This window comes from Syngnathus leptorhynchus, chromosome 20, assembly GCF_054491065.1.
Source record: "Syngnathus leptorhynchus isolate UIUO chromosome 20, UIUO_Slep, whole genome shotgun sequence".
Lineage (NCBI taxonomy): Eukaryota > Metazoa > Chordata > Actinopteri > Syngnathiformes > Syngnathidae > Syngnathus > Syngnathus leptorhynchus.
In genome coordinates, this window is record NC_141214.1 from 1591071 (window position 1) to 1607536 (window position 16466).

At 43.8% G+C, this 16466-nt stretch overlaps 1 protein-coding gene across 2 annotated transcripts; it reads left to right on the forward strand.

The window, feature by feature from the left end:
- Positions 1-4041: 4041 nt before the first annotated feature.
- Positions 4042-16014, forward strand: mfsd2ab (MFSD2 lysolipid transporter A, lysophospholipid b). Of its 2 annotated transcripts, XM_085901013.1 has the most exons (16): positions 4042-4123; positions 4313-7326; positions 7495-7612; positions 9182-9307; positions 9670-9794; positions 11757-11880; positions 11954-12032; positions 12133-12302; positions 12378-12468; positions 12553-12671; positions 12750-12833; positions 13573-13656; positions 13733-13845; positions 13913-14056; positions 14412-14588; positions 14674-16014. In XM_085901013.1, exons 2-16 carry the CDS (start codon positions 7313-7315, stop codon positions 14723-14725), a joined length of 1620 nt encoding a protein of 539 aa, XP_085757139.1. In that variant the 5' UTR covers positions 4042-4123; positions 4313-7312; the 3' UTR covers positions 14726-16014. The 2 variants fall into 2 exon arrangements, with proteins under 2 accessions (XP_085757139.1, XP_085757138.1); XM_085901012.1 differs by lacking the exons at positions 4042-4123; positions 4313-7326; positions 7495-7612 and adding an exon at positions 7647-8880.
- The last annotated feature ends 452 nt before the right edge of the window (positions 16015-16466 follow it).

The window sequence follows — 16466 nt, forward strand, 5'->3', positions numbered from 1 at the left end:
TCAAATCCTATCTCAAGGCAGTAATGGATATTTTGCCAAACTGTCATTCTCTTGCTTTTACGGGCTTGAAAAAGAATTAATGTGTGTGTGTGAGGGGGTTGCTTGGAGAGGTTACTGGTTTTGTCGCCTGGAGGCAGAAGACACAGATGGGTGCAGACACACACATACAAATCTAAGGGAACCTTCAAAAGGCTTGGCTTGTCAACTGAGAAGATGGATAGATTGAGGCATCTGTGAGTGGATGGAGCGAAGAAGACTGACAAAGAGGTCCGCCACCATATTATCACCCTCATTACAATCACTTTAAATAAATAATATCACGGCGGCCTACCGAGACGGACGGCAGCCAGCGGATGTGATAAACGATTTGCCCGCCGCTCCGTCAATTAGACGCGACTCGACTCTGCTCGGTTGAATTTGGCTGGCGAGGCTTTGAGGCGTTTGTAATTCAGATGAACTCAACCACCGGGGATAAAACCGCATGTGCGGTTGTTAGGAGCTATGAACGCCATTGAGTCAGTCGCCTACGCATCCGAGAGGAGATGAAAGCTACCTGGAGAGACCGAGCTCGCCTCGCTGCTATTCCCTAATTAAGACTAATTGTCTCGGAGAAAAAAAAAAAGCGCTCCGCCGTCGTGGGTGTGATTCCCCCACTCAAGGGTGACTCCAAACAAATCGGTTGAGACAAATTAGATCAATCGGTTGTATTGTTTTGCTTGCACTTCAAAATACTGGGTCGAAAATAACCCAAATTGGGACAGCCAACCCAACGTTGGGTCATTTCTACCCGGAAGGTCGTGTTGGGCCCGCAATTGTCTTTCTCACAGCTGAAGAAGACACAATGCTTGATGCAAACAATAGCAAGGTCTTCCCAAATTGTCCTTGTGACACGGCGGGCAAGGGAAGGAATTCCAGCCATGCCGAGAATCTTTCTTTCAAGCAAAACAGTCGACTCACTGGATACACACATCATTGCATCACATGGAACACATTCCTGATTCTGCTTATAGTTCAGGCAATTGTCCCACGATGATCCACAGCCACTTTCACACATAATAATCATCATCATAATAATCATTATTATTCACTCAAAGTATTTTTTTTTTGTTCACTTGCTACTATGCTGATGACATGGTAACATCGTAAGAAGTAAAGACAACATGTCTAGTTGAGCATCAGGAATAGTGTCGAGTAAGGGGTCCAGTGAGACCCTCAGGTTACAATCCATAGAGGTAATTATTGCACTTCAAAGGTTACGACAGCAGAAGCTTCCACTTTTACTGGAAGCTTGCCTCTAGCATTCACAAACACTATGCATGTTGTGTGCATGTGTGTTATCATGCTGTGGGGGCAGATGCATCAACAAGGAGCATCCTGTTACATTAAAAAAAGCACCCTTGTATCTTGGGTGGGATGAGAGCAAAAGTCAAAAGTGGCATGAGTGGAAACTTTTTTTTTTTGCAATGTAGCAGGTTTAACGCAAAGTATTGATTGACAGAATTACCAGCAGATGCGATCGTTGGCAGGCAAGTGATCAGACCTGAGGTGAAGGACTCCTATGGCGGGGTTGTCAACTCTTGGCCTCAGGGACTCTCAGTGGGAGGGGGGGGGCTTCCATTTCTTGGACTTGTCGTGACAGATGTCACATTCTGTAAAAAAAACAACAACAAAAAAACACTAATTCACCACTTATCTGTAAATGATACTGTAGTGATGCATATCCCATCTAGAAAAAAAAGTATTTGCAGACCTCAAAGTCTTAATTAAAGAAACATACAACGGAGCAAATCTGTTATTTCAAAAGTGGATTTTAAAATGATAACCCTTCTCGAGAAATATTCGTCATAAAATGACTTTAGCTGCATCTCCTCAAGTATATTTACGTCCGTGTTGGCATTTTTATACGCAGGTTTTGCCCACACACATTTCTCCATGTGTGTGCACATGTTGCACGGGCTCGGTGATGAAGTATCCGCCAGGGACACCTCGCATCAAGGGTGGCAAATCACCGTGATTGATCAGCCCTCTGCCCCTCCCATCCTCATTTCCATCCAATCCCCCACCCCATTTTGCCACCAAGCCCTCCACGGCCCTGGTGATCAATCAAAGCGTCAATCACACAGGTAGCAATGACAGTATTCAATACTGGCCCCATCCCGTGCCAAGGTTTATGATGACAAAGACAAACTCTTCCCTTTTGGTCCCTGAAGTAATCATGGTGCACATGCTGATAAAGAAGAGGGGAGGGGCGGCGGTGGTGGCGTGAGCACTGGACACAGCTAATGAGCCTCATTAGTGGAGCATTGTCTGAGAGTCACATGAATTGTCCATGTTGTCCTGAATGCCAACACGAGTGAAAATGAGCGTGAATAAAAGGAGGAGCAACACGATGAGCGTCGCTTTCTCATCGATAGTTGCTGTGGTTACAAGGCTCTGCGCCCAGGCCCGTTTTGTTCAGTTGTAAATGCCAAGTTGAGGGAGGCGGGGTTTTTTTTTTTGGTCACAATTTCAAATCATCACAATTTGTTACTTTCTTAGATTGTCCTTGGCCCTCTTTGCTCAAAGTGAGCCACTGCTTCACACACACCCACATGATTTCTTTGCAGCCACAACCTAATATGTGAAAGAATGGATTTTGTTTTCAATCGTGGAGACGGCGCTTCAGGGTCTACTGTTTGCTAATCTGAGCATCTTCTAAATCTCATTGCAGCTCTGCTTATCTTTTGGATTTGATTGATGGTCTTTTCCACCCAGACTAGTTGTGGCTGCAGAAAATCGCTGTGGACTGTAATACTGCTGGGTGCAATCGAAAAATCCCTGTAAAATAGAAATAACAATGTAAAAATATATACATTCTAGTTGTGAAGGCAGCACTTCACTTTACAAATCCTGGATGAAAAGGAAAATGGCGACACACACAATCGATTAACATCAAATGCAAATGGTATATAAAGCATATGAACCAACACGGGTTTACAGTTGTGGAATTCTGCATTACAAGTGTGAAAATGCCAGTTTTACAACCTTGGTATGTGCAAGCAAGCATCCCAACATCAACAAAAACAAACTCAAGGTCTTCGCCTTCATACAAGCGTTGCCTCTGTGCTGACTGGGAGAATATGTGTCGTACCGATGGATGCCAGTCAAGGTCCAACACCACAGCGAGGAGGGGGAAATGAACATGAGGACTTTTTTGGTACAGAATGTACAAAATAACAGTTCAACAAATAGCTTGTTCTAAATTGATAGTCACAACAAGTGCGTGGAACTCTGCTGCCGTCTGCTGGTCAAACTGAGTTATTACAATAACAATCGTCAAGATGTAATTTTAGATGAATGACAGTAGATGGCAGCAGAGTTGCTCAAATGCACAAAATGTGATCAATTGACCAATATGGTTCCATCCCGAATACTACAGTGTATATAAACCAATAAATATCTGTCTTGCATGTAATTCATGTGGATTAAACTGATGAAACATTCTCTATTCATTAGGGGGGAGTGACAGGTTTATCCTAGCTAACACAGTGTCCTAATTTCAACCCTGCAGGGTACATATGAATTCTCACTTACATCAACACCTACTCAAAATCTGCAACTGAGCCCAAACTGAAAGCAAGAAAAGTGAGGCCAACATTGTGACCATGAACAAGTGTGCTACCTAACAATAACTTGACCTATTTTAATGATATCAATGTGTAACAAGGTCGGAAGGACCAGGAAGCAATAAACGTCTATATTATATCTCCAGACAAACAGAGATTGCTCACAGATAAAGATAAGAGTTTACTACTAAAGATAACTAACATTCACGGAAGGAAAATAACAATACTTGTGCAAAATTTGTGCCATATGACATTGTGGTAAAAAAAAAAATGTCAAAGCGTTAAATTTGTCCCAGTGCACACGCACAGAATGCGTCACTGTTTCCATTCTGAAGTCCAATAACCCCCCGAGAGCATAACCATACACAGTAGATTTTGGCCGGACCCAGCTGCTCTTATCTCGTCACATGACGAGTCATTGAACACGACTCAACACGCGATCCGACACTTTACAAGACCGTAGAGTACCTAGGTCAGAAGCACCTTCACCTGTCTGACCTCAAGCTAAATCATTACACGTACGTACACCGTGACCCCGCTGCCGAGTACGGAAAATGTTTGACTCCGTTCGATGTTGCCGCCTGCGTCTATGTATTAATGTTACCAAATAATCACATATTATTTATTGTCTTCTGGGATGCACCTGTTGTGTTCCTGTATGCCACATTCTTTCTCACCATTCTTTTGTTGGGATTCTTTTCCCACAGAGCGGCGTGGAAACAAGCTCCGGGCGGGGCTGAGCTCTGTAACGTCACATTAAGCCACGATCCGGAGACACACGCACAGCCAGCACTATTGACAGTACAAACACGGATTGGGATACTTTTCCAATCAAAAATGTTTGCTCTGCTATGGACGCGTATCGCCTTTCTTATTCAGCTCAACGTTTTGCACCCCTGCAGTGATGAGAATATCTTGGTCTTGTTTGATGTTTTATGGATGCGCCACCATTTTGATTTGTGGACAGCCATTGAACTTTTCTCTATTTCAGTCAACATAATATTTCCTGGTTGCAAAGAGGTCGCTTCGTGTTGACAGCGGTGAAGTTCAATAACAGCCGAGCTTTGGAGCGGTCACGGCAGTTTCCTGAACTTGGACTTTGGGTTTGTTTGTGGCGTCCAGGTATTTGCAGCGCGGCGGAGAGTGGTCATGACCACAGACAGTGTCAACTCTTATTTGTACAAATAATTCAGGCCAAGGTGTGTAAATATTTAAAGGGACGCTTGTTGTGCATTTTGAATCAATTGGTGGTTAAGTTGCATGGCTCTAGTAAGACTTTGTCAAGGATTAAGAGGTAGAGACTAAGTTGAGACTAAATCAACAGCACCTCTGGTGGTTGCACCGATGTACTGCACGCTTTACCGTTGATGTACTGTTGTATCAACTTGAGAATATACATCAACACAAAACAAGAGTCCCTCTTTCCCCTTCAAACACCCTCATGTAGTCTTGTCCATTGACTCTTTGTTTTCCCTCGTGACTTTCCATCCCAGCGATTGGCCCCGATTGGCCCCGTCCCCTGCACGTGGCCCAGGACTGCGTTTGACAACAAATACATGTGGACATGACATGCCACTCATATGACAACACAGCCTTGGTCACGAGGACGACAAGTTACTCGGTGTCACCAGCCGCTGGTGCTAAATTGTGACCTTCAAATCGTCCCGATTGAAACATCAAATCCAGCTTGTTCCTTTCGGACTGAATGGGACAAGTAAGGTGATTCCCTGGGAAAGGACTCAGTTGGATAAAGGAAAGGTCCCGATGACCTTTATGATACAGTAGAGTGCAGAGGGCTTTGGTTTCTATCACTCACCGGCTCTTTCGGAGGTTTCTTGAGCTGACCGACTTGAGTGCTTATATGGAACAAGAGGTTGGTCGGTGGAAAAAAAAAAAAAGTCAAGCAGGAAAAGGGTTAGGGTTAGGGGTTACGCAATACTGAAGAGCAGTGCTGCTGTTTTGGTTAGCGGCATGTGGAAAATACTAATGCCTCCCTCCAGTTGGCTGACATCATGTGATCGCGTTTTGGCAATGCAACAACTTCATTTCAAACGGGATCACACGAACATAAATATCAGTGAAGCAGGAAAAACAAATAGGGCGATGCTAAGGCAACTTGCGCAGGCATTTAAAAAGCCTCTGCCGGGGTCGGCGCTCTACTAATGGAGTGGGAGCAATAACAAATGCCAGGGTGCTTTTATAGCAGGATAACTCAGACTGATCAAACAGTCACTGTTGCATTTGAACTATTGATGTTGCACTTTCCTTAAAAGAAATTTAATTTGTTTACTACGGGTCATCCATCTGGGAATGATTTGAAGCATGATGATGGAGAAGATGTTATTTTGTGGCAACAATACAAGTTACATGAGGATTGCTGTGATTAGTAACAGCGCATCCCCCCCGGGGATGGAACTTTTTTGCGGCTGTTGCAACTTGTATTTTTGCAGAATGTCTCACTGATCGTGATGAAATTAGTCTGAGCACACTTGGAATGACTTTTGTTTTTTCAACACATGCAGCATGTCTGGGACTTGCTCAGATATGCAATAGCTTAAAGCCAGAGGTGCATTATTACCAAATCAGCAGTTTTAATGGCCATTATGATGGTACTCAGAGAGCTAATGTCTTTTTTTTTTGTAATGTGAAGCCACTGCCATACATTGACTTAAACACAATGTGTTGCACAAAGTCAACAAAATCTAATCTGCAGCATGTTGGCACACTGATCGGCACAATAACTAAATATTTCTTGGTGTTAGTGTGCATGTCAACAAATATTTTTAACATAGATAAAGCAACATTTAGCATGTTTGTGCAAAGGGAGGCGCCCGAGTAAAGTCAACGTTGCACATTGCATACGGACGTCTCACCTATCTGCACGCTTACAGTAGCAGCTTGTGTGTACAGTACTTAGAAGCTGTCAGCTTCATGGTGTGTACGCAGCTAAATTGAGAACTTACATGTGCCAGAGCTAAGGAGGCTTTGCAAATAAAAAGCCAATGAAGAAGCCACATGAGAAAAGCTACTCATTTTTCGAGCCAGATTGTGGAATTTTGAGGTTTCTGTGCAGCATTCAAGTCCACGTAAGTAAGACTGACTTTGAACTGTGATAGTTGAAAAGAAACTTGAGTGAGTTTTTCTGGGACATCCAAGCCACGTTGCACGCAAATATTTGGCAACACACAATTTTGCTTTTGACTTTAAAGGGGACACAAATCTAGGAATTGCCTCTGGACCTCCCGCCCCCACTGCTACCTTGCAAGAGTGCAAGATCATGGTCAGCAAAGCAGTTCCAACATAGCCCCACCAGGAGCCAACCAATGAGATCTCTTGGCTGGCTGCCCCCCACCCCCCCACCCCCCTTGGTGGCATATATTCAGGAACTGGACACTGATATGATATGCTTTGATGCATGAACTATGCACCAAGCCGTTTGGAGCACGTGTTGAAATTCATCACCTAAAATTCATCCATTCATTCAGGGCGTGATGAAGCATATTGTAACAAATATATGACACAAGTGTTTGTATATGATTACGGTCAAATGTTATTTCTTGGTTTATTTTTTGGTTTATTTATTTGTGATCGGCCCACGCGTGGTCTTTTTTTTTTTTTTTCCGCCCACGAGCACAAGCGCACGGAGTGAGTGAGTGAGCGCCCGCGAGCGCCGTGCCGGCGTGACGTGTCCAAAGAGGAGCGGCCAAATGTGGGGTGAAGAGTACGTTTACAAATGGGCGGGGAGCTCTAAATACCACTACCTTATCCGCATCTTCTCACTTTGAAATCAGATTCCACGCAAGTGATAGTTGTCAAGCTTAACTGAAATATTTTTTTACATTGCATTATTTTTTGCCCGTTTTTTTTCTGTGTGTGTGTGTGTGTGTAGATTAACAAGACTAAGCAGCAATCCTGATATGGCCAAGGGGGAAGGTAGCGAACAATACTCCAACGCCAGTTTATTAACTAAACCTGGTAACAGCGATGGCATTTCTCTTGGAAGAAAGGTGGGTACTTATTATGATTTTGATCATTATTATTATTATTGCCTTGATTGTAACAAAATCCGGTTTCATGCCTATTGAATGAGGAGAAAGCTTTGTAACGTCCACACCGCCTTTGAATGAATGAACAGAGCAGAGCAGAGCACGCCGGCCGGTTTGAATTGTCATTTTCAAAAGGGAGTGTCTCATTCATTGATTTGGTACGCGTCGCACTTTTCGCAATGTGAGACTTCCCCGGTTATATTTTCATTGATATTACATTTTACATTTAAATTGAGATAACGTTGAAATGACACATTTGATATTCCAGCCATAATATTGAAGATTCTTCATTATGTATGCATAGCTCGTGATATTCTTCAAATACTTCATATTACATTGAAAAAAATTGAAAGAAAAAATAAAAGAGACAGCAAACAATGAAGCCATTGCTTATAATTGCTGTTTTCTTGTCTGCTGTGGTTTTAAATTGGTCGTTACTCGAGTCACTCCAGAGCTAAATTTAAAACCGGAAAATGTCCCTCTTCCTTCCCCCCCCCCCGTCTTTTAGTTTGAATGTACGTGTCCTGATGTGCCTTCATTGTAACGTAGCTCGTGAATTTAATTTGGTCAAGGAAAATCACCTCATTTTATGGTAACATGCAGCGCGTTACCGTAAATTGGCCGTGCGTAAACGGTGCGTTCAAGTGCAGAGTACAAGTGCGTGTGCATTCCAGTTGCAAATTCAACACAATGTCATCCTTATCATTTCAATGTCAACCATTTACCACGTCAAAACTCCTGACAAAGCAGTTAGCAGTGGTTTTGACCTCGTGATCATTTTGATGACCCAGTTGTCACTAAAATTCAGTTGAGTAAACTTTGAATGGGTGCCAGTATCTGCTTGCAGTGTTTTGTCACCTGAACTTAATGGTGTAGTTGTATTAACAACAAGATTATTCAGCTCTGTTGTGGTCAAACAAGAAGCAGCATCATGAATATCAAGTGTTGGAGGAAGACTAGTCAAGTTTGGAGGCTTTTATTGCATTGTAAAACTTATGTGCTCACTAATAAGCAAGAGCATCATGTGGCCAGAGCAAAACAAAATGGTCAGCTTTGATTGGTCAGCCAGGAGGGTGTGTGTGTTGGGACCAGGTCACAGAGGCTTTTCATTCCAGCTGGTGCGCAGGACGGTCCGTTTGCCAAGGTGCCCTCGTCAGACTCGGGCGTGTGACAACACGATGTTTTCATTCCCGGGACTTGAGACACAAAGATCCTTGTTAGCTCAGCAAGTAAAACCAAATATTCATTTTCCTCTCACAAGGTGACACACACATGTCACAGTGGCTCTAAAAAAAACTTTTTAATATCTCAGTGTGTTATTTGAAGCAGATTAAAGTGAACAAAAGTCAAGCTTACTTTCTCGGGAAAGAAAAGAAAAAGAGTCGACGAGGGAATGTGAATATGTTCACTCTTGTTGCATGGGTTGATCCAGCTGTCTGTTGCTTGCCAGAAATTTGGAAACAGCTGCAAATGCTTTCTCCACAAAGCTCATCAAATATGTCTATTGAATTTTCAATTTTTCCCCCTCAGAGCGAGCAAAGGAACAGATTGTCTATCTGCAACAAGCTCTGCTACGCCGTCGGCGGAGCGCCCTACCAGATTACGGGATGTGCCTTGGGCTTCTTCTTGCAGCTCTATCTGCTGGATGTAGCACAGGTTGGTGGAAGCCAAAATGATGATGGCATTCAAGTGTCACAATCCACCTTTTCATCTTGTCACAATCGTACGGAAAGTCGGATCCATTTCTGCGCACATTACATTCCTGACAACAGTCTTGGTAGGCAAATAAAATAGAACGGCGGGGAGCCATTGACTTTCCACTTCATCCCACATCACATGGCCTTGACCACGAGATTAGCGTCAGGGCTCATTAAAGTCACCGCCGCCAACCACCCACCCACGTTTCACTTTATTTCATATGTCATGGCTAACTTTTTTCCTCACATGTTAAGTTCATTCAAGTTCATGGTGCTAGCAAGACCTCTGTTTTCTATTGACATGATCTTCTCCATCGGCAGCTGGATCCATTCTACGCCTCAATCATCCTGTTTGTGGGCCGGGCATGGGATGCCATCACGGACCCCACGGTGGGCTTCTTGGTCTCCAGGAGTCCCTGGACACGTTTTGGACGAATGATGCCTTGGTAGGTTGCTGTTATATTAAAAAAAGAAAAAGAAAAGTGGATTACAGTTGAACCTTGTGTAAACACACAGTGGCAATCATCCCAAGCGAGGTTACCACAGGTTATTTCCTCATTCCGCACAACTCCCAGTTGCTTCCCAATAGTCAAGGCTTTCTCACAGTTGAAATGAAAGCATCACGGGGGAAGGGGGATGCCCCGTGCCAAAGTTGCGCTATTTTCCATTGGTAAATATAACCCTCCATCTTTGCCAATGCAATTTATACACATCCTTAAGCGCCTCGTAGTAGACATTGAGATTTTCTTCGTCTGGTCGTAAGTGCCTGCGAGTGGCCCCCTTTTATTCTCAAGCCAATCCTTTGTAACAACCATGTTAGCATCCTCCCCCCACTGCCAAAACTAACCCCCCAATGTTAAGCGAGGCTGCCTGGAAAGTGTCCCGAGGGTTACTAGTTGGGCGTCGAGTGTCCGAGGGGCTGTCAGCATCCATGTAAATGGTAAGGCCACTGTCTTTATTTTAGTAAGCTGAAGGGCACCAGGGGTCTTTGAGGCCATCTTACGCAACAGGGATTTCGCCTTCTGTGCTTCAGTGCTCCTGAAAAGGTTTTGAAATGGGATATCGCCATTAAACCAGAATTGACAACGTGTAAATCCAGGCAAAGCGTTTAAGAGTGTGCAAGTTTAGGAAATAGACCTTTTATTGAGAAATAGGCTCATTCTCCCGGCACATTGAGCGTGGGGGAGTCACCGGCGGGCGGCTTTCTCGGGAAGCAACCAGGCCACGTCACTCGAGACCAGCGTGGAGAAAAGTCAGCCCCTCCATCGTGCTCGCTCGTGTGTAGAGGGGGAGGGTAGATTAGCGAGGACCGCTTCTGGTTGGCCAACCCGCAACACACCATCACTTTTGAGCCAATGAGAGCGAAGCTCTCAAGGCCTCGGATGTTTGTTTTTTTTCCGCTCTGTCACGTCATGCGGGTTACTCCAGTTCAAGTGATTTATCAGTACAGAATGTTGCAGGTTGCCAAGTCCACAAACGTGTGATTGTTCCAACGAGGAGGTTCTATCAGTACTAGAGGAGATACATATAATGAATATATTTAATCCGACTTCACACGGCTTGCCTTCTCTCAGGGGTACGGTTAATCAGATCATACGGGCGGGAGAGAGGACGCTCGCTTCATGCGGCGGAGACGCCCCTCTCGGTTTGCATTAGTAGAAGATTAATGCAACTGCACGCTGATTTTGCCTTTCCTTATATAGTGGCCTTCCCGCAAATAGGCTCCGTGCCTAAATTAAGTGCGTCACTTTCTGTACAAGTTGTCGTAATTGCAGGTCAAGCCTAAACTTTGTTGCTAACCAAAATAGCAGCACCGCCCTCCCAAGACATTTTTGATCTCCATAGTTCTCTTTTTCTACAACATTAATAATACGCGCTAAACTCAAAGTGGAAATACCTGTACAGTCTGCAAATAGTTTTTTTTGGGAGTATTAAAAAAAAAATGTTGTTTGCCGAATAGCAATTGTTTGATGAATATGATTCATCCGATTCAAAATGAATCCTAGTTCCTAGTTCAGAGGTGCGGTTTCCTTTAGTGTCGCACATACCTGAGGAATGTTGATCAGATTGTCAAACTGGACTTGGACGCTTTACAGGAAGTGGCCGAAAGAATTCCACTTCCCAGATTCTGGGTGGCCTCTTTCAAATCACCTCAGGGCATCACACGGTGATTCAGAGCCTGTTGAAGTAGGTGAACGTCAATCAATGATGAAATTCCATCATGCGTGCGTACAGTGACGTGTCAGAACCAAACCGCACGACTTAGCACTTGGCAGCGTTAGAATGGAAGATGGCCCGCCAATCTTTTCTGTCCTGGGCCTCATTAGGCCTCCATTGTTTATTGCATAGCACGTGCGCCGCACACCAAGAGCTTCACCCACAGTAACCTTTTTTTTTTTTTTCCTCAGGGTCGCCGTCTCGACTCCCGTGGCCGTGATCTCCTACTTCCTAATATGGTACGTGCCCCCCTTTGAGGACGGCAAAGTCATCTGGTACCTTTTCTTCTACTGCCTCTTCCAGAGTCTTCAAACTGTGAGTCCGAGCAAATAAGTGCCAATGTCTGTTGGGAGCATCTTTTGACAGCCCTGTCTCGTGTCTCTTTCAGTGTTTCCATGTGCCGTATTCGGCCCTCACCATGTTCATCAGCTCTGAGCAGAAAGAAAGAGACTCTGCTACAGCTTACAGTGAGTCGCATTGTTTTCCCTCAAAGAAATTTCCTGAGAATAAAAAAAAAAAAAAAAAACCTCTTCCTGATAAATGTTTTTTTTCGACTCCCACAATCAGGGATGACGGTGGAGGTTCTGGGAACTGTGCTCGGTACCGCCATCCAAGGTCAGATAGTGGGCATGGCCAACGCCCCCTGCGTTCCAGGCCCGGGAGAAATTCTGGCGGACACGAGTAACTCATCGGTCGGTCTCAACGGAACGGATCACGTCATTTCTCTGGAACACACGGTACGGCAATGCGACCATTTGATTGAAGGAAGTGCGATCAGGAAATGTTTGGCTCACTTGTGTGTTTGTCTTCAGAGAGCCGCCTACATGATCGCCTCCGGAGTCATCTGCTTGATCTACGTCCTCTGCGCCATTGTTCTGTTCTTTGGTGTGAGAGAGCAAAAAGGTCAGGGGCCATTTTTATTTTTCCAACGAGGCTTTAAATAATGTCATGACCAGAGATGAGATCCATTTTTTTTTTTTTTAAAAGAGACCGGCCGTCCCAAGTCGGAGCCCTTGTCGTTCTTCCAGGGCATCAAGCTGGTGATGGGACACGGGCCCTACGCCAAACTGGTCATGGTCTTCCTCTTCACCTCCTTAGCGTTCATGGTACGCATATACACGAATCTTGAAAGGTGCCTGAATTCCTTTCTTGCTCATCGAATGAATTATTTGTGTCTTGGGCAGCTCCTGGAAGGCAACTTCGCTCTGTTCTGCAGCTACACCCTCGGCTTCCGAAACGACTTCCAGAATATTCTCTTGGTGATCATGGTGAGTGTAAATGCCAGATAGCAAGCAGCAGGTTGTTGTTTCAGGTAGACAGTCGGTTGCCATAACAACTTCCCTGGAAAAGGTCTGGCATATAAATTGCGTGCAGTCACAAAGCTGGTCTGTAGTCCATCAGAGCGCCGCACTGTTCTTTCTCACTGTCCATTAGCATAATATGTGAGCTGGGCCTGAATGCCATCTTATTCCCACAATCTGGTTCTCACCCTGGAAAAAAAAAATCCTTCGGTCGGCATCAATCAGTCTTGAAATAAAAAAAGGCAAACTCGGGCCAAGAGGCGGGATGGGGGAATCCAGGTTAACAGCGTTGATCCGATTAGGCCATTTTCATCCTGTACTTGGCGGGAAGGATTATGGAGCTGACCAGGAATTTATTTAGCCAGATGACTTTATTCACTCATCACGTGGGTTACTATAAACCTGGCACTTCTGACAAAGACTTTCCTGCTTGGATGAAAAGCAAACAGCGCTGATCTCCAAGTGGAAATTTCAAAACAGGAATCAAAAAGCACAATGTTTTTCCGAGGATTTGATCGGTCGGAGTCGAGCAATGCGGCCCCTGTGGAATTCACCCAATATCCTCCCTGGCGAGTTGAACATCTTGTTGAATGTATCCATTGTCATGTCAGTGTTACGTAACGTCACGCAAGCTCGTATCTTTTTGCTCGCACTGTATTGTACTTGGAGTTGCAACGATGAATCGATGATCCAATTTTTGTCACAGCTTTCGGCCACGCTCACCATCCCCTTCTGGCAGTGGTTCCTCACCAAATTTGGGAAGAAGACGGCAGTCTACATCGGCACCTTGGTAAGGCCCCACGTTGAGAATATTTTGGAAATGAATTTATTTTGACGACTATTATTGATATTTGCCCTTTCTCCAGTCTGCGGTTCCCTTCATGATCCTGGTGGTGCTCATTAAGAGCAACCTGATCGTCACCTACATCGTCTCCTTCGCCGCCGGGGTTAGCGTGGCGGCGGCCTTCCTGTTGCCTTGGTGAGACCCCCGACCCCCATCCAACTTTGCCAACACGCCCAACTCAAAACGCTCTTTTGCCCATCAGGTCTATGTTGCCCGATGTCGTGGATGACTTCCAAGTGCGGAACCCAAAAGCCAACGGCCACGAGGCGCTTTTCTACTCCTTTTACGTCTTCTTCACCAAGTTCGCTTCCGGAGTCTCCCTGGGCATCTCCACTCTCAGTTTAGAGTAAGTGCTCACTTAAATTCAGTTTGTTTTATTTGGATGGTAGCAAAGCACTACTTTTTCCTATTGGACAGCACTGTGGCCTATTTCCTCAAAGTATGTTGTTTATTAGGCTGATTTTGGAGATTGCACTCCATTCTTTGTCTGTATGCATGTCAAGATTTTTTTCTCTCCTGTTTTTAATGAGCATGGATCTGAAAGATGTTAATCCAAATCTGACAAATCCTACATCAAAGCTTTTTTTTTTTTTTTTACTTTAATGCGATTCCATTACAATAGAGTGTCATGCTTCTATCACAAGACTGCGTCTTAACTTTTGTGTGTGTGTTTTTTTTTCTTCTTTCCCCTTCCCCTCCAGTTTTGCCGGGTACATCTCTCGAGGTTGCAACCAACCGGCGGAAGTGGACATCACGCTGAAGGTCCTGGTCTCGGCCGCCCCCATACTCCTCATCATAATCGGCCTGATCATCCTCTACACGTATCCCATTGACGAGGAGAGGAGGCAATGCAACCGCAAACGTCTCCAGGAGCAAAGGCAAGCCTCCAGTCTGAATAAGAATAATATTATTATTTGGATTGCTGTCAACATTCAATTTAATGGTGTTTGTTTTTCTCCATAGGGACGAGGCAGATTCCGAAATGGACTCGACAGAATTTTCCAACATGATCTAGCACGTTTTTTTTACCCACAGCCCAAGCGAGACAAGCGGCGGGCATTTTGCACTATCTTACAGACACCGCCTTGTCCAGGCAACGCTCTTGCTGCTGCTGCTGTTGCTGCTATTTCCTTTCCAGAGTCTATAAAACGTGCCAACCCACGCTATTATTTAGTCTCTTTTTTTGTAACTTTCCTTTTTTTTTTGTGACTTTATGAAAGTGCACAAAAAGCCCACTTCCATCTTTTTTCTTTGCTTACTTTGAGCTCTGCGCTGGCAACCTGAAACTTGAACAAACAGCGTCTGTGCCTTAGCTCGGTTCAGTAGCAAAAACAAAACAAAAAAACACAAACACTTTAATTCAAGGTGGGCTATTTCTTTTTACATTGGCCGGTAGACCCAATTTGTCCTGACAGCCTGATTGTTCCCATCTCAATCACATCTTTCAAGGGCTTGTTTGATTTGTTTCATTCCATTCAGTAAAACCACTGCAATAGATTTGCTACTAGCTACTGAGGAAAAGGAAGCGATGACTGAATACTGAGCAAAAAGGCCATAACAGCCAGTAACTGAATATGTGATTTGCGTAATGGAAGTATTTATTCGTTATTGACGTTAAAGTTTGGACAAAAGACATGTCTCGGTATTTAAAATCTATTTAAGGGCGGAATTGCTAAATATGTTTTCATGCCTTTGAACGCGTGGCCATTGCTTCTGTCTGTACGCATTGAAGAAAGGGTGCTCGTAATTGTTGAGTGAGTTTTTGGTTCATATGTCTTGAATGACAAACTACTGTTTTGTGATCTTTGTTCATATCCATTGATATGGAAACGTGTACATACAGCATCCTATGTTATACATACATTGAGCGCATGTTCCCAATTGGGGTACCAATGTGAAGTATTTTGCATTTTTGTCCACTTTAAAAAAAAAAAAGAGAGACAAATTGTAATCCTTACATAATTTGTAGAGGGTGCTATACAGAATGCAATTTTGTCTCTAGTAACGGTTACTTTTGTACATCATATTAATGTCATGTTCTTTGGAGAGGGTTGTGGAATTGCAACTCAACTTCTTTTGGGACTTTCATGAGGCTGTGAACCAAATGTGTGAGCTTTAATTCCCCAGAGACAAATAGATTACACGCACACAAGCCTTGTGTACATGACACTGTGCATATGTATATAGTTGATGTAAACTTGTATATATACCTTTGATATTTGTGGCTGCCAATGTTTTGATGTACTCTATTCTGTAGTTTATTTAAGAAAAAAGATTGAAAACACTAAATATTGGAACAATGAACTGTGTGAAAGTGCTGTTTTATTTCACTTACATTTATTTGATTTAGTCTTCAGCAAACAAAACATCCATGTTTTAGGATGTAGGAGGGAGCCAAAGAACTCATAGTGAAACTCCTAAAACACTGAGTGAACATTTAGGAAACACTGAATGAACCCGGACCTGTTTTGTGGATAAAGTTGAAGCCATATAATTGACTTGAAATCTAGCCATAATCAGAATGGAGGACTTTGGTTTTTTTCATGAAATTACTCGACTTGATTAAGTAAAAGAGTCAAAATACAATTATGAATGACCGGAAAATATGTATTCACCAAATATATGCAGAGAAAACTTTAATTTGAAGAATACAATATTCGCTATGAGGTTTTTCTTTAGCTAAATGCTGACACCTAGTGTATAATTTCTGTAACAACACCATAAGCAATATTCGCTATGTTGGGTTTTTCGGCTAA